The following is a 23,768-nucleotide window of genomic DNA, read 5'->3' on the forward strand; positions in this document are numbered from 1 at the left end:
CCCTACTGTCAAAGATACACGAGGTGAGAATGCAGAAATCATAGGAAAGGATTTTGATTTCATGTGGTCATGACCCTGCCAGTCTCCTGGGCAGAAACTTGCTTCAGAGCAACATCTTCAAGTAACCTTATATTGCTTTTCAGACCAACATCTTCTTCACTACTGCAGAAGTTAATCAACAGCGATCAATCTGCACAGAGGTGCAGGCGCCCTGTGTACAAACCAGCAATATATCGCTTTTTAAAATAAATATCTGGTCCCAAGACTCTGGCGGGCACTTTTCAGAGATGCATATAATGATGGAACTATACGGGTTCAAAATTGAAGGCCAAAGAGAGATGATCTTGCTAAGCAAGAGAAACTGTCCTCACCTACTGGGTAAGATGCGTGACTTGAAGAGCTGAAATTAATTTCTACAGCGTTGACTTTGTGCTGTAAGGGTCCAGGCAAGCACATGCAACCTGTATTGGAGGTTATCTAAAATCCACTGGATTTTTTTTCAGTGAATCAGGCCTGATTGATTGACATGGTCCCTAAAGATACTGGTATCTGTGTGAAGTGATTCACTTGACTGCAGCTCATCACAGGCACATTTTACAAACTGCAGGAACTCCAGCTAATCTTCTCACTGCTCCACCAAGGAATAAAACTGGATGTTGCTAGGAGTGCTGATAGTCCGGACAAGAAAAAGACTTGTTTTCTGTTTCTATGGTTGCAACAGCCCTTAAGAAAGATATAAATTTCCCTGCAACAACTAACTGCATATTCATTTTAAGGTAGATCTTGTTCCAGATTCCTGAGACAGAGCCCTCTACCTATTCCCAACCGCACGAAGCTGGAGCAGCAATATAGAAAGTTTCTAATCTCAACAGAATTCAGTGAGCAGCACGATTGGTTTGGAAACAAACAATGAAACAAACAAAACCCCGCCCCCCCCCCCCCAGCAAATTTTCAGCCTCTATGTACAAAAACAATGCAAACAAGTGGAACATTCTAGTTATATTTTGTAAAACACATGTTTGGGATCAACAAAACATCAAACATCCAGACCCTAGATTACAAAAAAATCTATTGCCATCTAATTGTCAACCCCAAGTTTAGACAGTCCTTGTCGGAAATCATGTAATTCATCTATCTTCCCATCTAGTACATCTAAAAAATTCTTTAATTCAGTTTTAAGGTTGGTCTGCCTGTGTTTGCTCTCTTCAACTTCTGTCCTTAGTGTTCTGACTTTCTCTTCAAGATCGTTGTTCTTTTTCTCAGCAGCCTTAAAGACAAAAGAGACAATAAGATGAATCATAGAGAAGAAGGATGAACAGCATCTAATAGGGTAAAGCAACAAGTGACAGCTGGGCTGTAAAAGTTTGCTTCGACTTCTGCAAACTGATTAACACAAGCATCTCTGTGAGCAAGCGCCATGTGCTAGTCAGATTAAAAGGAAAGAAAGCCCACGCAGGAAAGGACACAGATTAACTGGAAAAGATGCTTTGCATCAGATTTTGTCATTTGGTTGATATCTTAAAATTCAGCTGGATTTAAATCATGCACTGTGCATATATTTCTGTCATTGCTACAGTTGCAGAATTAGACACTGTGCCACCAATTACATACAGAATTATCTATGGTGGTTTAACCTTGAAAAACAAGCTTAGAAAATACTGCCTGAGGAATCATATTGCTTTATTCAGCAGTTTTGGATTTGTTGTTTTTTTTTTTTAAGTTCCACTTTGTGTGAGCACTCAGGCAAGGAATGGGGCAACCACGTAACACTACCCTTGCTGCAGTTCATTCCATTATTTTCCCCTCTCGATAGCTCTTCTGCCTATTGTTCTCTGTTTCATGTGTGTAAGCACATGCTTATTCTCGCCAAGAGCCATAGATTACATACTTTACCATACTGAATGAAACAAAATTCGTATTTTCACCATTTTCAGCATCTGCACTCCTCAGCAGCCTTCTAAATGATTTTAGATTGTTTAGATTATCAGAGCAATGGCTTATTTGATGGACTGGATTTTATTTCATTGATGAGACTGCTTATATTTGTTCTCCTTTCATGTACTAATTTATTGCATTTACAGAAGCCTGGACTTTAACAAGTGATGCCCAAAGCCCAGCTGCTGCCTGGGGCAGGGCTCCACTCTGAGCGAGCACCTCCCAGCAGAGGAGCCACATGTGCAAAACCAAGCCACAGCGAGCTGTTTGTTGCTGGAAAGGAATGATGCAGCATGTCAATGCATCCTCAGGTGAACTTTTTTCCCTGGTGGTGTGCAGCTACACTCGTCTGTTACTTTCCAAAAAGCCTTCTCTGGTGCCACTGCGGCAATTAGCCGCAGGTCTTGGAGTGCTGCTTGACACACATGGCTGCCGTGCGGCTCCACAAGCTCAGAGCAGCAGAAACACGGGATACAGGATAGCCTGGAATCTGCAGGAGATAGATACAACACAATCCCAGGCAAACCAATTTCTGCAAACAGGAAGGCAAAGAAGCGGAGCTATTTAAATACTCCTGCGCTGGGAAGAGCATGGCGTATTTTGCATGTAATTAGCATTTTCGATTTTGACAAACTGGAGCTCTTTTGCATTCAAACACTGAATTTTGAACAGAGAAAGGCATATAGTTATGAGAAAGAAAGTAAATGTATCAAATTTTTAAAAATTAATTTCATTGCTAAACTGTACCTGTAATTGTTGAGATACAGATTCACATTCTGACATTAGCTGTGGTATAATTTCACCCTGCTTTCGGAGCTCTTCCAGTTCCTTTGAAAACACAAAAGAAAAAAAAAATTAGTGCAAGCTTCAACTTAAAATGTAATGAAAATTTGAGAATATGAAATGGCTTTGCATATTTTATTGTATTCTGCACAGTATTTGGATGTAAAATAATCAAAACAGCATGTCTGCATTCCAAAACACATGCTAATTTTCTACTAGAATACATTTTTTCACTACATTTTTTACTTTGTATTTCTAAACAGACAATGTAATCCAGTCTCTAGCATGAATGCCATTAATTATGTTAATGAAATATTAACCTCACATACATACCTATGCAAAGATATATTCAATAAGAGAGGAATCTGAAGGGCTGTAATGCCACAAGCAATTTATAGATGGTAGCAAAGTGCAAATTAGACATAAATTTTCAGTGATATATGGCAGCAAAAAAAAGGCCAACGGCATTACGAGCTGCATATATGGAGGCATCATTACAAAGCACAGCTGTAATGGGCTCTCCTCCACTGTACAGCTCCGAGAACCACCACCAGCCCCCCCCAAATTTGTATTTGGTTCTGGTGTCACTATCCAAATTGAGAGGACTAGCTGAAAGGAGTTCATGAAAAGAGCAAAGTGACTTGATAGGAGTCCATGTCTCTGATGGAAATTGAGACAACTTGAATATATTAACACCACAAAAAAACACCATCGATGTGGGTAGTAGGGAAAGACTCAAAGAAAGCCTGTACATTTTGCAGAAGGATTGTCAGAGCATCTGAAAAGCACATTTCTAGATCCAAGAGAAACTCTGTGACTTGAAGAGAGTGCAAGATCCTCCTCCAGAAACTGCCCATGTAGGTGACAGTCTCAAGAATAAGCAGGGGTATATCCTCTCTGAGCTGCACTGACGCAGGACAGCAAAACCAGTCCTATCTGAAAGGCAGATTTCTTGGCTACGAAAGGTCATTTCTTCCCTAACAGATGAACTTACAGCATAATACAAGTGTAACAGTACCCATGAGTCAAGCTTTTCCACAGAACCAGACAATAATGTTTTTCCTCAAGTCTCCCTGATTCCCTTGTTCTAGGTAAATCAATACTCAGTGCTTCCAGTCTCACCCAAATTTCACAAGAATCCAGTGTATCCTGGAGAGCATGTTCCTGTCTTCCAAGGTTTGCCAAAAGCACCGTTACGTCCATAAATTCTTCTTTTTTTTTTTTTTTTTTGATAAATTCTGTAGTTCCAGGACAACTCTAACTGCTTTTATAATTTCCTTCCATTTTCAGCATTAGTTTACATTAATATAAGAAGACAAATCATATAATACTACAGATTTTTTGTGAACTGCACTGAAGAATTTAACTAATGTAAGAGTAACTATATCTAGGCAATTTCTCAGCTGCTGATATAAGGAAAAGAAATGGTAACTTACCCTTTGTTTTGAGATATGAGCTCCCATGCATATATATCTGTGTATATACAAATAATGCCTGGGAGCTCACGTCTCAAAATATAAACATACTATATATACTTACTATATACATATAACAACTATACTGTATACTTACTATATATAGTATAATACAGTGAGTGTATATATAAACACAATATATATAGTACATGGCATATGATATATATAAAATATATAAATATTTCACTAGATGATAGCTCTGTCCTGATTTCCGTGTCTTTACATTTCTCTCTCCTCATTTCCCACATGAAGAGGATACCAGCAGCTCCTCTTACACAGCAATGACCATGAGCAGGCTTCATGCTGGTTTGAATTGCAGACCATGAAAAGGTTACTTATGGGTGGTTTAGACCTAATCAAGAACCTGCTAATGTAAGTATGCAGTTTGATAACCAGTTAGTGCCATAAAAATGTGAATCTTGAAGAAAACGCTAGCAGAGAATAAGGGTTATTGTATACGCTATTACCATAGAAAAGTTGGGAAGAAAGCATGACATTTTCCTTTGAAATATGGGGCTGAAAAACATATTATATTTATAACAGTGCATCAAAATCCATCTCCCTAAATTACTTCCTTGTGCCATCTTAAAACCCCTTAACAGCATTGCTTTTAAGAGTACTAGCAGAGATGCTGTAATGGCACATGGCAAACTTTGCTGCACTTGCTGACAGCTTTTTCTCTTCAGCCAGCACAGGGCATTTGGTCACTGCAATGAAGGAAAAAACCAAGGATCCCATTATTTTCCCCACTGTTCAGGGGCTCCAAGCCGTCAACATCTGCCTCCTTAGAAAAATGAACATCTTGTATGTCAAAAGCGACAAACTGGGGTACTCTAAATGAATGTGAATTTCTCACTCTTGGCATTAGTCCTGAGATCAGAGGGAGACCGTAAAATGGCAAAACTGAAGACTACAAGCCACCCAGAAAAAGAAACAGTATTTATTAAACAAATGCCAAGTTATTTTGTAAATGATGTCTTTTGAATAATGGTCCTGATGTCTATGGAAATTCAGGCCATGGGGACTGGCAAATGAAACTGTTCTCAGCATACATCTGCCTGGCTTTGAGCAACACGTTTCACCACTCCAGCTTTTCTATTAGGAGTAAAGTGTTGTATACATAACAGTATCATGTTTGTTAACCACTGCCAAATTAAAGTGTGCTGTCACAGCGCATAACACATCATGAAACTGAGACTGAAGAAATCTATCAAACTGTTGCTAAGGAGCTGTACATGGAAAATCTAGAAACAGGCAACACCCTGAGAGATTGGGAAGCTTCTGGTTGTAGGTGAGCCAGTCCATAAATCTACACCCCAAGTGAGGAGCAGACAGACCCACTCAAACTCTAAAGCATGTCATTTCTGTGGCCAGGGCACTTACCAGCTCTTTGTCCTGAAGTTCTGTTTCCAGTTCCTGGAGACGTCTACTCAGTTGCACATTTCTTTCCTTCTCTTTATTTATTTCATTGCACTGTTCCTCCAGTTCTTCAATCTTTAAGAAATGTCAGACATTAGGTGAAATTTTTCAGACTTCTGAAGAGCTGGGGCAGAACACAGCTGATGTAAATGGGCATTGCTCCACTGAGCAGAGGGAAGCACGGACAACTTTAATTTGTCACGGATCTGTTTCCTAGATCATAGCACTTGATTCACTGCAACCAAATTATCACTTCTTTCCTTAAAAAGAGCCAATTTACACATCCACTAGGAAGCCCTGGGACCGTATTTATTCTCTCACAGAGTATCTCATATAAGTACTCAGGAATACACAAAACACTGAGCTGCTAAAATAAGCGGAGCTGGGGATAAAATCTGCACTTCACTTCTGTGAAACCAACACAAGACTACAAGGCATGGGTTTTCTTAACGCAGCAAGGGGAAGAAATCTCTCCAGCACTCCCAGCTTTGCCTCCTCAGGGGTTGCTATTATTCTAGCTAGAGTACAAAACATCAAAACTTTGGGGGGAGAACCAGTTCAGAGCAACATATGCTGCTTTGTTCTCTCGCCCAGGGACGTGCTTTGCTCTCTCCATACCTCCTCCTGCCAGCTCTGGACTTAGCTCCCAGGAGATGTACTTCCCACTGGCCGACGGGCCAGCTCATTGAAGTATGTACTTTAATTCTCAGCTTTGTGTTGCTTTGGGATTATAACTTCCCTCGTTTGGAGGTAGAGCAACATGCAAAAAATTCTGACCCAATTAATAAAGGAGAAGGAACTTCCCAGGGCGCTGCAGTGGTGCAGCATGAGCGCCGAGCAAGGAACCTACCTGGGGGAAAAGCTCAGAAAACCTCTCTGTATAGAAAAAGGCAGCACATTATAGAGACAGTGTTGCTGCACAGTCTGGCTAGTCACCAATATGATGACTTTGCAGCTGTAGTAAGGCAGTGTTTTGATCATCTCTTCATATCGAGGCTACAGCTGCTGAGATGTGGCATATTTCATCAGTTAATGAGAACAACTTTTCTCTGCAACTGTATAGAAAAGTAAAAAAACTACACTGCAAATTATGATATTTTCTTATAACATACTGTTCCAGTCTCTCACTTCTCCCCTATCCAACAGAGACTGGATATAGGAAGCCAAATCATGTAACAACTAATACCAATTTGTTAATGTAACATCAGTTAACACGGCTCTGGTTTGATCTCTGAATTATCATTGTGCACACCTAAAATACATGCAAATAGATAGACAGTATCTGCCTTGGGAAAAAGCTTGCTCCATGTAGATTTTCAGTGCTGACAGACAAGCCAGGCCACCTCCAACGCTGAAACACTATTTGCAGCCTACTGACATACAAAAAGATACAAAATTCTTTCCCTCTTTGAAAGCAAACACTAAACCAAAAAAGATCCTCACGAGACTGATACAATCTGATCTCTACTCCAAATGTCCCAGTATTCTATCTAAGTGAGCAGGAAAAGGATACAGCTTTTCCAAAGACACTTAAAATGAACAGAGTGAAGTTATCCCTGCAAGCAGTGCTCACAGAAACCAGGCTCCCCGTGCCCAGGTTGGTGCCAACCCCATGTGGGGCTGTAACAGACAGCACAGTATTACTTGAGGGACAGTACAAATGACTACTCTAACCTGAGGCTTTAAAAATTTAAACTTCTGAATTGTTCTCTGCCGTAGCGACTGCTCACCTTCAGTCTTACACTACTGAGAAACGCTGTGCTCAGTAACAGAGGGGAAAAGGCTTTTGACAATGTCTCTTGGCAGGTTTCTGGACGAGACGCGCCCGCCGATAGCACCAGAGGACCCCCCAGCTCACAGCCCGCAGTGCTGAGGGCGTAACTCATGTCCTCATTCCCCTGCCCACCTTTGGGATTTCCTTCTAATACGAGTGGTTCCCAGGTTGGTTTCCTGTGGATAACCAGGCCATAACCACGCCTTCTGCTCAGTCATCATTTGGCAGTGTTTAAGTGAGCTTTGAAAGAGATATGCAATAGTAATCCCGCTTTTAAAACTTTTCCATTTCAGCACTGCAGCCAGCAACCCCTGCTGACCCCAAGTCTCCCAAATCAAGAGGCAGGGAGCTTCGCGAGATGTGGCAGCACCAGTCCTCCCGCTGATCCGCGGCCCTTTGAACTTCCCTGCCCGCTGTGTGCAGAGGGAAGCGGCTGCCTTAACCCCCTCTCCCCGTCCACCTCCCTTTCAAAGATAAAATCAAAGATAAAGCAGCAGAAACCCAAGAGAAAGAGCAATGGCCGGAGGAGCAGACTGGAAGAGACGGCTCTCCTGTGGGTACGCTCTGCTACCTTGCTCCTGAGCTGGTCGTTTTCCTCCTTGCAGGCTGAGAACTGCTTCTTCCAGTGCTCGATGCTGGCTGCGGACTCCTGCAGCGCCGTGGTCAGCCGGGCGTTGCTCTCTCGCAGCGTCTGCAGCTCCGTTTCCCACTTCTTCACATTGGATGAACTGAGAAAAACAGGGCACCATTAGGTGGCTTCACCTTATAATCCTGCAGCTCATTATTCTTTACCTGACTGCAAACTCATGGTGTGTGTTTACCAATAATTTGTCGTTATAAGATCTGGAATACTCAGATGTACGTAATTGCCTTTAGCTATTGCCTGCCCAAGGAGAACGTAAGCCTTAATTTGACTGTCTCTGCCAAAACAAAGGGATCAATCAACTCCAGCAACGGTGACCTGTGTGTCTGGAACAAAAGTCCTGCCGTCAAAGCAGGCTGTAGGGTTAAGCTGACAGCTCGGATCCCCACCATCTGCAAACAGGGGTTTTACTCCGGCACTGTGCACAGTGTGCGCTCACCTCCAGAGCTGCGGGGCTGTGCCTCGCTGAGCACCCGCTGCAGTGCAGGCCTGCGGACGTGGGACCCGTGCAGCAGAGCGACTCTACACATTTGCAGATGGTACAATAATTCAGAACAGAAGATGTCAGGGGGTTGACACCATCTCTGTTTGATTTTTTTTAATGCTCAGCCTTAAATATAAAAGTGTTACATAATGCTGAAGAATGAAACTACTCATTCCCCAAAGCTTCAAGCGGCAGCGTAGAGCCCAAGATTAGAGAGTGAATGGAAGGAAGGCTTTGAAACTCCCTACATGCTAGTTGCTACTTGCCTGTGGAGGTGTCTTCAGCAGGAGGAATGAGCAAACGTTATGATTTGAAATAGGTTACGCTATTGAAATGTCAATAAAGAGAGATGATGTACTTCAAATATAATATATGCAACCTTAGAATTGCTCACTGGGTAACACTGCTTATGGTGCTGCTGCCTTATTTTTTAAATAGCTTTTTAAGAGTAGCTTGATCCTGTTAGATTTTCTTTCCATTCACAGATACATTCACATGCAAGAAGCAGACAAGGCAAGATCCCAGTAGAGAATTATTCTATTTTAATGTCGTAACTTTGCATATTCCAGCACCTGTATTTTCACTAAGGCTGCAAATTACTCTTCTCAGTATTTTCAAATAATTTATCATAGCAAAAAATGTGACTTCAAGGGGCATTGTCCACAGCTTTAGAAACATCCCCCTAAGACTTCTAAGCAGCCCAGTGAAATTATATTTCTCACTTCAACTTTTCATGGTCGAGTTCATTCCCTTTTATAATTTTAAATATCCATATCTATTTTCATCAAAGTAAATGTAGCAAACTCAAAGAGGAAGAGAGATTGGTTTCACATGTTATCAGTAGCAATTGCTCCCCCATGGCTTTAATGTTATTTCTGTAGCTCTAAAACTTCACAAACGAAGGTGGTTATAAGAGTTGGCATCAGCAGAATAAAAGAGATCTTATTTCATCATGAACTACATCAGGAAAAAAACTACATGGTAAATATCTCTCAACTGGATACCAGAAGGTACTTGCTAAAATCTGCTCATTCATCCATTCTGCTGCATCATTTTAAATTAATGCAATTACATTTGAATAATTTCATTAGCCATCAGATAATTACAGCATGCTATTCCAGTGCATTGTAGGTATTAAAGGAACTTCACCTTTGGGCTAGAGCAATTTTTAATTTATCATTCTCAGACTTGAGATGTGCCTCAGCAGGACCACTGTGTGATGCCTTCTCATCATCTGTCCCGTTCACACTAGATGCTCGAGTGGAAGATGGTGTTTCACGTCCAGATTCCTGCAGCACAACACAGAAATGAACACTGGATGTCTCCTGCAACACCACAACACCAATTTCTTTGTAATCTTGATCCCACACCACCCTGCTGAGACCTGGGCTACATATGCTGACCTGGCAGAACAGTGGTAACAAACACTCTTTACATCTTGGCTGCAAAGCTGGTCTGTTTAAAAAGAATGAAAAAATTATGATCATACACAAAAAGGAAGTTTAAAGTGTCCAAAAAAATTTTTTTAAGTGTTTTAACTGACAAGGCTCATGTTTTCTAAAGGTTGTTTGGTTTTTTTAAGATAATGAAACAATACAGCGCACCTGGAAGCACACAAAGTCCGAACCAAAAATAAAAAAAAGAAGATACTGCTCCTCCAGAGAGATGCCATTCATACACTGCTTGGTGCTGATCACCAACAGAGAACAAAGTGAACCATAAAGGCCATGACGAAAGTCTTTAAAAAATGAGTATCCAAAGTCAGCCTCTCAGATCGATATTTGTGAACCCCACAAAAAGGGTTAGTTGCAAGACTAAGAGCATTCAGCAGCTTTTTTCTGATCATGCATCTGAATTCCTCTCTGATGAAAATTCATCTAACTTTCCTCCGAACATTAGCCCAGGCCAAGAACACCCACTGAACAGGGTTCATTCTTACCTAATGCAATGCATATGAAATTACAGTCAAACATACAGAGAGATTGGGACAACATTCAACTTCTTCAGTTTGTAAGAAACCCAGATCTCCCCGGACAGAGAGGCACTTGGCTATATCAGGGTGTGCTGTCTAGAAAAGCGTACTGTACAAATATGCAAAACAAGCTTCTTCCAACGACTCACTAAAGCACTGTCTCTGTTCCCACACCACAGCTGTCCATAGTCACACCTAGGCAATGAAACACTATGGCCACAAAGTCACTCTCTCCATTGGCAAACCAAACTCCTACAAAAGTATTTTAGGCAGATGACAAAAAGAAGTACCCCAATGAATCTCATTTACTGTCTGCTGAAGCACTACACCAACTTACTTTCCAGTGACCCAAACTATGTGTAACAGTACAAATCAAGAGATGTATAGCTTTCCCTGTTATTATATAACAGCTCAAGAACTGCTGAAAAAAATTAGATTTAAATGAAGGCAAAGAGCATGGATGGATGAAAAATATTCCTCTGACAATGCTAATGTCCAGCAGCTGACAATTACCTTCAGCAATCTTCATTTTATGTAGTTTAAGCTTGCTGCCAGAAGCTGGTACAGTCCATTAGGAAATTTAACTTTGAATTATTTATCCTGTATACGTACAGGTATTAAAGCTAAATTACAAACCTGGGAATGATTGCTTGAGGTCTCAATTTTCTCTTGAGATCTGTCTCTCGCTAGTTTGGCAGCTTCTTTTACTTCTTGGAATTTCTCTGCAAACTGGAAAAAGCATGAAAGATATTTATTAAAATGATTTATCATCCATTAAACTGTTCAGATTACTGTCTTTATATGGTTCATAGGTCTCCAAAACTGAACAACTGGTTTTGATAATTTAAAAATTTTGGCAAGAAAAAACATTTAAAGTCTTTGGCAGGGAGGTTCTTTCAAAAGGAATGGGGGTGTTTTTAAACGAGGGACATCTCTGTAGTTCTGGACAATCACAGTAAAAACCCGTGGAGAAAAAGGAGCTATTAGTGTCTCCTGATTTGATTTGGTTTTGTTTATTTCCTCCCCCTCCTCTGTCTCACTTGGTGTTGACAGTCTATTAAAGTTGAAAGCATAAAAGACATATGTTTGGATACAAAAATTATCAATGGCTTCTATTCCTAAGAGCCAGTCAATTAAATTAAAGAATGCAAATGAGCTCATCTGCAGAATGCAAGCAAGGGATTATCAAGACATAGAAAAAATGAGAAGAAGGTAGCTCGGAATGTATGATGGGGCCATATGAAAAAAAGAGCTTTTCTGGTCTAATTTTCTTATTACTGGCAAAAATAAATGTAGAAGACTTCAGGGAAAGGCTGGAATGCTTCCTGTAAGAGAGTTATATCAAACTGAGGGAGGCAGGGGAAAGAAAAGATAAAGATGAAAAGTAATGATCCCAATCTCTACAAGTTGCTGTAGGACAGCTACTCCGAAGCTAGTCTGGCACTTTTGAAATACAAGTATTATCACAGCCAGTCAGGGTTGCAGGGCTTTAAACACTTTAAACAGTGTTTCAAGTTTTAAAAGAAGGATTGCAAAGATAGAAGAAAAGGCATAATACATAATTTATTTTTTTAATTAAGATGTATCCACTATAAGAATGGGTAACTCTGTCTTTCTGCTAAAGCAGCTTGGTCTTGCTTGCCTGCGTTTTGAGAAACTTGAAATGCTAGAAAGGAAAGACATATTAAAAGTAAAAATATAAACAAACAGATGTATTTTATTGCACAGTTTGTGAATGAGAGGATTGCCATTATATCCTTGGATAATTCAGAACACTTATGACAAAATTGTAAATAAAAGCATGAAAAACCCATCACATTTTATAGTCAAGGAATGGGAAGAATCATTATCCACTTATTAATCTTCTAACTTTTAGATTTACAGCAGGTATTTAACAGGCCCTCTCTCAGTAAAATACTGGGACTGTAAAGACTGATAAATCTTCTCCAACTGGTGTAAGAGAAATCTGGATTTATATGTGGAGGCACCTGTGTTTTGTATAACACACACAAATGGAAATTTCCACCAAACACACATACATCATTCTTAAATCACATGGATGAGCACATTCTCAAAGCTGAGTGAAATTTCAGGTGTAGACTACGATTTGTGACAATGCTTATAAATGAAGATTGAGCTCTCGAATCCAGCTGTTGTCTATACAACAGCTGAAATTGCGTATGCAAAGTACGTGCTCTCGGATGGCAGTAGTTGCTATCTGATGACATGTGCAGTCACTACACACACAAATGACTTGATTACCTTTGTAGCACTATAAAGATCATTAGGAACAACTACATTACATTTTCGCCTTAAGTGATTTAACTCCAGCTTTACACAAAATGTACCTCCTGCTGTGACAAAACAGCTATAAGAAACTGATTATTTCTAAAATATTGTACCAACAGTAAGATCTACACTTGGGTTTCTTGCAAATAGTAAAGGGCTGTTTTGAGTCTCTCTTTTACAATAAATCTTTATGGGCAAGTATGAAAAATTTATGAGGGTTCTTCATGGACTATATGAAATATGAAAAGACAAAAAGAATTGGAAGTCATCTATCAATTTTTTTTTTTTTTTGCAGCTATCTTCATAAACCACACAGGAGACTGCTGTGAAAAATTGTGAACTGAGAAGAAAAGGGCATTTTTCCACATTTCCATAATAAAAAATTGTATACGACTGAGCAAAGCTAATCTTCTTTATAAAACCAATAATGATCTCATTGCACAATAGATTTCAGTCATGTCTCTAGTTTACCAACATATGTATTTAACACATTTGCTTTTAGAAACAAACACAAATAACTGAACTTTTCACCATGTCAGTGACAGATCTTCTGCTTTAAGAGTCAAAATATTACCCTTCATTCTTGTCGCTGTTACAAACGTTAAGACAGCTGTAACGGTGTAATGGTGGTGAAAGACTGTCTCTGGTTTTTGTTTACGCCATACACTTGGAAACAGTCAGTCCGTAGTGTTCTGCTGCCACTTCTTTTTCATTCTTAGCTAATTAATACCTGCTAGATTTTATTAACAGTCTATTTTTGAAAGCTACGGAGGATCACTTGGCTTGTTATGAAATTAAAGCCTTTCACTTGATTACTCTTCTGAGCGCAGCAACATGGTGGTGACAGCCCAAACTTGTGTAGCATTACCAACGCTAATTGCTACAGCAGCAGACCAGGCGTTTCTGAAGCTACCCAGATCCCGAGGCCATCTCTGAGAGTGTTGGCATGGCCACAGTGTCTAATCACTGGCAGAAATTAGAGAGATGCTTTCTCTCCAGTACTTGATTTCTTCTGTCCCAAACATAAATAACTCACAAGTAATGGATACTATAAAATCATATGCCACCTCCAGGATCTAAGTTGACTTTGAGATATCAAAACATTTCAACAATAGGGAGTGCTTTTTAAATGTGAAACTCCTAGTTAAAAGGTGAAATAATCTTCTGTTTAGTAAACGAAAACTTGGTAAATGTGGTCTCGAGGGGCAATGCATGTATAAATACCCAAAACCAACCAAAAAAATCATCATGCTCCTTCTCCTTCCATCTTTACTCCCTTCAGCTTCCATTTCCTCCACCCTCGTCCTCAGGCAGACAAAGTTCCCCAAAATTAGCAAAAAAAAGACTGGAGTAGGAGAAACGCCAACTAAACACCACTTCAATAGCCCATCATGGTTTATATGACGTGTCTTCCCATGCCCCAGGAAGCTGTGAGACTAAGCTGCAATATGGAAAAGATTTGCTGCTACCAACACTTGTGAAGCCTTTTAGTCTAAGGCTGCTGCAGCCCACGAGCACTGTTTGATTACGAGTCTTGGCCAGTGAAATTTAATGGGGACTCAAGGATGCTCCTGTGCATTGCACAAATTATTTAAAGGCTGTTCAAATCTGCAGCCAGCTTGTCACCTGGAGAAATATATATATATTTAAATAGACCTTCTTAACATTTTATACATCAAAAAGCATTATTTTCTATGTGTAAATTTTAAGCTCCTGATCTGACATTACATTTTACGTCTCCTACTGACAAATTGTACCACTGTCAGATGAAACAGCTGCTCCCACCCAAACCAGTCTCATAAATATTTCATCACCCTCTTGGTTCGCAGAAGGCTGGGTGATGCAACGTTCCTGTTGGGGAGCACCGCCGTGCCGTGACCCATGACGCACATGTTGTTTTGCCCGTGGTTTTCTATGGATAAGCCCTTAGTACTGGGCAGATCAGCAGCAAACAAGACTGTTGCTCCAGAAAGCGGTACTTTGCTCTAGTACCGCCAGTGCGCTGCCAGCACCGATGCGATGCTGGTTGGACCAGGGGCGGCTGCGCTGCGTGCTGGGGGCAGGGACAGGCTCTGCGCGGAGCTTTCTCCCCTGCAACACAGCACCTGGCGAATATCGCACCATAATGTGCACGCATGCATAGAAATAAAGTCCAGTGCTTCCCAGATGCTGGATGCAGTTGCTTTATGATGTGCAAAGTCTGGGTTTACTGGGTTTCTCACCTGTATAAATTGTTGTCCCTATGCCCTTGACTACCTACAGCTCCTCAGACAGCATGTCTGTGTGGAAGCATCCTGAATGATAGCAGACATTTTATTTAACTGCTTCATGTGCAAAATACGTCACCACCTTCACAGCACCAGCCCTGCCTCTTCATCACACCCCGGCACACCATTAATTCTCCTTTGATTCCTGTTTTGATTTGGCTGTAGCAATGTTTGAATAATGTCTTGAGACCTTTCTGAGGCACGGGGTAGGAAGGGGGGGAAGGAAGGTCATGAGTCCTGCAAGAGGGGAGAAGGACCCTGAGTAGGACATCAACTTTAAGCCCTGGGATTCTCCCAATCACTGTGAATGGTAATTAGGTTACTAGGTCACTGAATGCAGTTTTCATTAATGGCTCATGTTTAATTTGAACTGTTTTTCCCTATAGGTATGCATTAATGCTTAAGTATCTCAAGAGAAGCAGGGCATTAGAAGGAGGCATTATCTTTTATTAGGCCAACCGATATACTTAAAAATGCAGATGTTTTTAGTCATGCTAACCTCTTCTCCTGTCTCATTATTATTCATTGTTTTCAGCAGATATTTTTCAGCTTTATTTATTTATTTATTTATTTTAAGCCAGGGCAATTGATCTCTGCTTTAGTGGGTTTTAGTGTGTTCTTCGAATTCCTGACTAAAAGCTTCAATTATTTCCAATAAAACTGGCAAGCTTTAATTTATATCTTTTATAAGAGTATAATGATATCAACATAAAATGAAACTTGATTTTACTGTTCCCAATACACTTGCACATCTGTAATTTCTGTGCCACCTCTGATCTTTCTTACTAAGGGTTCAATAATTAAACTGAGGAGCATGGATGACAAGGGATATCTTCATCCCATCGCTTTGCATGGTGGTAATAAAAGGTTTGCTTACATTTTCCAGCTAGATAACTGTCAGTTGTTTTTTTTTTAAGTAGATCATCTTGAACCATTTTCAGAAGTGCTCTCCTTAAGCTCCCCTTCGGTATTCTGACCAGAAAAAAGTCTGCTGCCTTGGAAAGCTTTTCCTGCAAGTAGAAGTCTGTATTATCAGCAGTGGGCTCTTCAGCAGATCTTGCAGTGCAAACAGATGTGCACACTGATCTGGAGAGAAACACAGCTGATGCGGAGGCCCCTGTGCCCACATAACATGTTTTTCACATCGGCTCTAGTCTGGCCACATTAACATTAAAGAGCTGCTTTCTGATACCAGCATTAAATTTATTCAAAGTACGTGTTTGGACAGTTTTGGAGAATATGGTAAAATCTCTCTGATGAGGGTGCAAGGACCTCCAAATGTACCTTGTGCCTTGTTATACCTCTCGTCTCCTGAGCCAGCCTCAGCACCACCTGCTCCATGCGGCGCGTGGTGCATGTTTAACCCCAGTCAGCACTGACGTACCGTGTGGTCACCTGTCATGTTGCAGCGGTGTGACCTCAGTAATCTGGGATTAAAAATTACCATCCAATGGTGCTAATTCTTTTATTTGGTGTCCAAAGGTTGCATTGTATCATGCTTATCTGTTACTCAAAACAAACCATTGCCCTAGGTCCACCTTAATCCTCTCATATTCCCATACTACTTACTAGCTACTATGAACACCTCTGCCACGGGAGTGGAGAATATGCGTAAGTGAAATGAGCAGTCCTCTACACTTGAGTAAGCATCATAAAACATAACCATCGCCAGCACCTCATTTTTAAAAAACAGTTTTACATGTGATTGATTGGGTGGCCTTAGCATCCCAGAAGAGCAGATTATTGCCATGGCACCTTTATGGACATCCCAAATCAAAAAATAATTTAACATGAAAGGTAAAATATGCTTTACTTTTAAGAAATACTTGCAAAAAATGCAGTTCTCTGGAAATTGTAAAAACTCAGCAAAGCAAACTTAGTAAAATAAATTCCTATAACAACCCAGTTGATGGAAAAGTCCTCCTTCTATTGCAATGGTCTGCCATTGCTATTTTAGACACTACAAGAAACATCTTGTTCTCCTGACTCTTTTCTTATCAAAGCACACAAGAGGACAGCAACACGAGAGACTCTGTGCCATGCCCAAGGACACAATTTTAACTGAGGAAACCCAGTGCCAAGTAGCCATGCTTCAGGTGTCAACTATGTGTTAGATAAGTAGGGGTTTTTTTACTACATGAACAAACAAACATCTCAGCTGCTTGATGGGCACTTGACAAGACCACTAATCTAATGACAGAGGACGTATTTTAAACTGCTGGTTATTCATTACAAGAGGCAGCTCTAAGCTTTACAAGCCTGCTGTTGCAGTCAGTCCCTGGTCCAGGGAAGCATTGCATTAATACCAAACTCATGGCCAAGTTTGCTCTCGGAGCAAGTTTGCTCTCTGGCAGCTCTGCCAGCAAACCCGGCATCAGACCTCCCCAGCTACTCATCCCCCGTTCCTGCCACCGCTCACTGCCACCTCCTCAGGTCTGTGATAAAGAAGCTTTAGGTCAGCTCTGCAAATCACACCACTGAGCTGAAATGCCAAAAATGCATTATTATCTTAACCCAGATCAGTTTACCGAGCCCCCTGAGAGCACGGCCCCACCAGCAGTGGTATCTGCAAAACCAGGGCACCAGCAAGCCCTGGGGGACTGGCAACTCCTTTACCTTGGTTAGCTACCAGTGGCAGCAAGTCATCAAAATGCACATTTCTGAGGCTGGGACAGCAACTCTCTTCCTTCAGACACATTAGGCAGCCCTAATGTCAACAGTCCTGGCATATCAGTGGTTCCCTTTGCTGTTGGTGCCACTGTCAGCTGAAATGAGCACATAGGCCAGGGAAATGCCAAAAAATACTGCAGAGTTCAGGTTGTTTCTGTAATTATCTGAAAACACAAATGCTTTCAGCCACGTTGGGCACGATACCATCGAGATCACCAGCACTAGTACCGTCGTCAGCAGTCTGATTTAAGTTGTAGTTTTGACTACCGTTTGCAATACTGCCTGCTTCTGTATATACAGACATTGGGTAATTACAGGAGATGGGCAGCTTGCATGGGTGAAGAGGACTTGCAGAAGCATGCAGCTCAGAAGTGGTTGGATGGGTATATGCAATTCTAAATTAACAAGAAACAAGACAGCCTTTGCAGAAATTCAGTGAGCCCTGTTACCTTTGTCAGCTGCTGCTCGGAGGGAAAGCCCAAACCAAACACAGTATTCGCTCTGCTGTCCGCCCACTGGCCAAACTTCTGCGATGTTTTAGTGAAGGTCATATTAGGTGTGATTGTGCTGTTTATGATCACCTGTTTAAAAACAGATCAAAAAATAATTAAAAAGTAGAAGCCACATTGGAAATGCATATCCTAGCAACAATATCATCCAAAGCAATGAGCAGTCTAAATTGGGAAATTGCTGTATTCAGAAGATTTTTCCCAATACAAAACAGTTTCTATCTTGTCTTACTTCATGCAGGAATTTTGACATTTTGTCTTCTTTTTCCAAAGAACTATCATGGTCCTGCATTTAAACACGGCTGCAGGAACATCACTGAACTCAAAGCAACAGAAGGGACAGGAGCTATAAAATTATCCTGGCAGAAATGCAGATGCAAAATCCTCTTTTTTCAGCATTACAAAGGCACATGGCTACTCCCACCGTCCCGCCAGGCACCCGGGATGGCCCGAGGCTGCCAAGCAGGGTGTCCACCAGCAACACCTGCCCTCAGACTGGAAGAGCAAAGAGATAGTTCTGCATTTCTCCATTTGGCCTAGGGCCTCCACAAGTAAGATGCCAGAGTCATGTCAGAAATTTAAAAAAAACCCAAACAACACAAAACAAGACAAGGAGAAACTAATAGCTTAATAGTGAGTTTAACTTGGAAGGGTGGTGAAGTGCGTCACCACCACCACCACAAATGCAGTATCAAATGTGGGCCTCAAGACAAATATTCTGCCACTTTACACGAGTTAACTAATACCCGTTTCACCACCAGCAACCTTGAAAGCAACAGTTGGTCTTGTAATTAAAGAAATAACCAACAAGAGGAAGGCTGTTGCGATGAGGTCTCTAAGGAACTTAGTGGAACAAGCATAAAATGTAATCTTGCAAAAGGGAATGAGATATATGTCAATTCGTTATCAAAAATCTTAACTTTATTTTCAAGATACATCATTATATGAGTCTAGAGACTCCTTCCCCTGGAAATTAATTCAAGTACAATGTTTTTTCTGCTAACAGAATAGCTTTCTTTAGTAAGGCGTACCATCATTTCCAATATGCAAATTATGCAGTAATTAAGCCAAATCTGTGGGACAGTTTAATTAACATGATCAGGAAGTATCCTGGCAACATCATTTACTATGTATTCCGAGCAGTGTTTTTCCTAAGCTATTGTTTACATCTAGCAAAAAGTGTGAATTAAATTTACCAGAGAAAGATCTTTACTTGCCTCTGTCCCCTCCCTAGCTTCTGACCTCTCTGCTGATGCTTTTATTTGCTTTCTTAGAAATTGCTCAGCTTCAGTGGTTTCCTCTTTTTGCATCATCACTTTCAAACAGACATACGATTTTCTGCCATTTCCTGCCACTGAAAGTTCACCAAAAGGATCAAACCAGAGGTGGGCCAGGTGGCTGGTACCCCCGAAATTGTTTTTTGCATGGGAATAAACAGGGCAAGAAAGGGGGAGAGGTGATTCTGCAGCCAGTGCTGGCCAGCACACACCATATAGACATCAGCTTTCAGGGTCAAAACATCTCTTTGAATGGCTGGTTGACAGGCAGAGGTATAAGCAAAGCTGCCCAGGCGTGCCTTCCTCTGGCTAAGTCACACAACAGAAACACAGCCAATATAAAATCTAAGCGTGATTTCAGACACTTAAATTAAAAGAAAAGCAGAGATTTTATGTAAGGTTTTGACAATGCAAAGGGTCTATGATGATACGAGGATTGCATGACACAAAGAATCACAAGAACAGGAGGAAAAGCTACCACCAACCCAGATAATCAGGATGCTTTCCAAAAACTTTAAGGAAAGTGCTATATGTATATTTCTTCTTTAAAAATCTTACATCAGACAGATGAACTACTTACAAATGTTTAGTTTCTCAAGTTACAGAATTTATTTTAGAAGCTACGAAATACCCAGAAATTTTGAGTGATAAAAAGTATTATTTCAGTCCTACTTTGCCTATCAAATTATACATCTGTGGGGAACAGCTAATAAAATGACCCACTCTATTGAAAGGCAAAAGCTTCACTCACTGGAAATGGACTCTGAGAAGGATAAAATTCTTGCATACCTCCTACAATAATCATTGAGTAAATACAAAGATGTAAAAAAACCCCACCAAACATATCTTTTAGACCACAGGCCAATATTATCAAAGATGTGACAAAAGGAATAATGAAGCCTGCAAACTGTAAACCAAGGAACATCTTATTGAGCAATGAAATGCACTACATTAGCTTAGCACATTAGAGGTTAATTTTTTCTATAGACAGCGCAGAATCGAAGAAAAGGTTGTGGTGATCACACACCTTCAAGAAACTGACAGTTCATCTGTTAAATTTATAATAAGCTGCAATTAGTGGAACTGCCTGGAAGCTGGCTCTGCCTTTTTTTTTTCCTTAAATCCTCCCCTGTCAGTCAGGCACTTCAGAAATGCTGCATTCCCACAGAGAAGTGAAAACCTAAGTAGAAGCTTAGGAGATTAAATCAGAGCTCATGGAAACAGTTCAGAGGAGCTGGATGCTGCAGGTACATTGCACGTATCCACCTGGTCTTCCTCCCCATCCTCACCCCATCACCTCATCACTCTTGCAGGAAGACGCCGTAACACTAAACTTTGGGAACATCAGCCTGTACATTCTCTTCCCAAGTAAATCTGGTCATCATTTCAGAGCAGAGACACTACATTGGCCAGGGAACAGTCATGTTGGTTGTGTTTAGAAGAAAGAAAGGGTGTTATGATTTCAAAGAACAATGAAAAGCGAGGCTTGCAAGCACCCCTGCCAGGTAACCCAGCCTATCTCGCCTCCCAGAGCTGGCTCAACCTCAGTTATGTGAGACCAGAAGGAAAGTACTCCCCACCACTCCTCCATCTCCTGGGCAGAAGGTCTCTAGCTGGGGCAGAAGACAGGGGAAGCATTTGTGGCCACCACAACAGGAAAGTTTGACCAAACCAGGAAAAAATTCTTATTTTCATGAAAGCATGAAGCAGAATTTGCAAGTTTCAAAGGAAGAAGGAGCTGAGAGGAAGGGCGCAGAAGGAAAATGGCACTATTTGAAAGCTGCTGCGGGCAGGATGAGCCCACAGGCTCTTTTCCACCCCTACCTGCAATCCAGTATTATAATTCTATAAGAAAAGGCCACTCATCAATTCAGATGGGCTCTTATGAAGTAACGTTGCATTCGATCAACATTCATATGATACACACATGGCACAATTTCGGCTGCATCAGAAAACGGAATAAACTTGCAGACTTTCATCCAGGATAATGGATTCAAAAGACAAACTACTCTCTAATCAAATGCAATCAATCCCTGAAGTGGTTAAAGACTTCCCCCTAAAGACAAAGGCAAAGAGGAGCATAATATAATAAGCACTTTACAGAATAATAAACTCATTCATCATACTGACTGAGTTGTCTACATGCAGTTAAAAAAAAAATCTGCCTTTGCTCTCAGCTACATGCAAACATATCAGATGGCGAACGTTCCTGATACATCCACATAAGCCAAACAAAATCTCATACTAATTTCACTTCCTTTGGGAGAAAAACAATCCTGACAGATCTAAATTTTTATTTGAACATGACACAGAAGAATGTTCACAGTACAAGGTAGCGCTACATCAACCAGAAACGACTCCAGACATTTAGAAACACACCAGGTATATTCATCAGATAAAAGTGAATGCAAATAAGCTGGCATAGAGCAGAACATTCATAGGCTGTAACACACCCATCCCGTTGCCTTCCCACGGAGAGAAACTGCCAAATAAATCAAGCAGGGAGAGGTCACAAGACAACCTGAGTGCATAGAAGGAAAAAAAATGTATTGGCAGCTCCTGCTGCTCGTAACATATGAGCAGTGCCCATATATACAGCTGCCATTTCTTTTAGGCGATGCTTCGAGTATTTAAAGGGTTCCCCTCCCACACCTCCTGTACCACAACAGTGCACTAAGGGGGAAAAGCCAATGTGGCTCCGGAAAACACATTTTCCCAAGTCACCGCTTCATTAACGTAAGGTGAACATGCATGTCAGCTGGCTGGAGTACAGAGGGAGCAGAGCTGGAACAGCACACGGGGCTTTGCCGGCTCAGCTCACAGCAGACGCCCTGGTCGCATTGGCCCTGGCTTGCCAGATTCACAAGAGGGAAAAGCAGAGACGAGAGCAAGCTCAGCTCCAAGGGGAGGAGAGCAACGCTCACAGTGGGCATCTGGCAGGGCCACCGGCACAGCCCCAAGGAGGAGGGCCAACGCACCGGCAGGAATCGGCCAGGACTCTTCCTCTGATGAGACACCCACCAACGGGATGATAAGCCAGTTCAGCCAGCCCTGTCATAAGCTTCTCTACCTGGGAAAAGACCAAAATAACAGCTATGAAATAGCTAATGAATATATTAGCCAATATATTTTGGAACTGCATTAAATTAAATCAGAAAAGGGCCCCTTATCCTGGGACAAGAGTGCCAGATTAGGAATTATTCTGGAATATCCCCTTTAAATTCATATCACCTGTTATCTGAAGTAACCTCACCTCCAGAAAAGCCCCAAGACTCGAAGCCATAGGATCTACTCATTAAGAAGATACTACATTAAAACCTCCCCATTTCATTTTCACACCTCTGAATATGTGCTTTCCAGTTTGCAGCCCTTGTGAAATTTAATTTCCCCAATGTACCAGGCTGCTAATCTTCAGTAAAGTTGTATCCCAGTCTAAAAACAGAATTGAAGAGGGAAAGAAGCTGCTAATCCTCTGGCCACAGCTATCACAGGCTCAGCAGGTTCTTCCAGCTCATCAAGTCGACATGAATCACAAGGGCTTGTGACACTGGATGTGAAGATCAGGAGACAGGGTTGGATTTGCAGAGAAATTCTCCCTCTATCCCAAATGTTCAGCAACTCCCTTGTGGCATTAACCCACCTATGTTCCCATGATTTGCACTGTCCTTTGCTACCTACCATCCTTCCTACCTCTGCTGAGAGCTTCTAGACTTAGATGTAACAACTTTTCACCAATATGTCACTGGTGATAAACTGATCATTTCATTTCTAGTCCTACAAAGCCAGCACACATACACACACACATTGTTAATCAAGACAGTGCTATCAAAGGGAAAAAAAAAGAGTCCCCTGCTGAGGCCACCTAACAGAGTAAAGCAGGAGCAGCACAAAAACATGCTCACAGCAGCGTAAGAACTTGGGCATGAAAGAAAGAACAGCCTTTGGCCAAAACAGTGAACCTGTAGTGCAGAAGGATTTATTATAGTTGTTTTACAAATCAGGGCCAGCAGATGTGATCAAATCTTTCTCCCCACTCTTCCTGCTAAGTCTTTGTAGAAGGTCTTTAAAAATAAAAAAGCCTGGGAAAACTGAAAGTAGCAACGGCACTTGTTCTAGCTTCGCTTTATCTGCTGCGCCTGATACGTACATGGTGCTTCACCTGGGACAGGCTGAGGGTATGGATTAATTAGACTGGGAGCAGTGTAAACCTATGTTAAGAAGAGCATTGGATTTCTCCATTTTGCTGTTCCTCCTGCTCTGCTTCATCGTTT

At 41.3% G+C, this 23,768-nt stretch overlaps 1 protein-coding gene across 1 annotated transcript in view; it reads right to left on the reverse strand.

Moving 5' to 3' along the window:
- Nucleotides 1–984: 984 nt before the first annotated feature.
- Nucleotides 985–23,768, reverse strand: part of HOMER2 (homer homolog 2 (Drosophila)) — a 43,498-nt gene continuing 20,714 nt past the window's right edge. The window contains exons 4-10 of the mRNA XM_010572285.1: nucleotides 18,161–18,292; nucleotides 11,122–11,214; nucleotides 9,663–9,802; nucleotides 7,958–8,114; nucleotides 5,577–5,687; nucleotides 2,683–2,763; nucleotides 985–1,267 (exon numbers count right to left, since the gene is read on the reverse strand). Of these exons, the coding sequence (XP_010570587.1) occupies nucleotides 1,079–1,267; nucleotides 2,683–2,763; nucleotides 5,577–5,687; nucleotides 7,958–8,114; nucleotides 9,663–9,802; nucleotides 11,122–11,214; nucleotides 18,161–18,292 (903 nt within the window). The 3' untranslated portion in view covers nucleotides 985–1,078. The remainder of the gene's footprint in view (nucleotides 1,268–2,682; nucleotides 2,764–5,576; nucleotides 5,688–7,957; nucleotides 8,115–9,662; nucleotides 9,803–11,121; nucleotides 11,215–18,160; nucleotides 18,293–23,768) is intronic.

The sequence above is a fragment of the Haliaeetus leucocephalus genome, unplaced genomic scaffold, assembly GCF_000737465.1.
Source record: "Haliaeetus leucocephalus isolate CR32 unplaced genomic scaffold, Haliaeetus_leucocephalus-4.0 Scaffold339, whole genome shotgun sequence".
NCBI lineage: Eukaryota > Metazoa > Chordata > Aves > Accipitriformes > Accipitridae > Haliaeetus > Haliaeetus leucocephalus.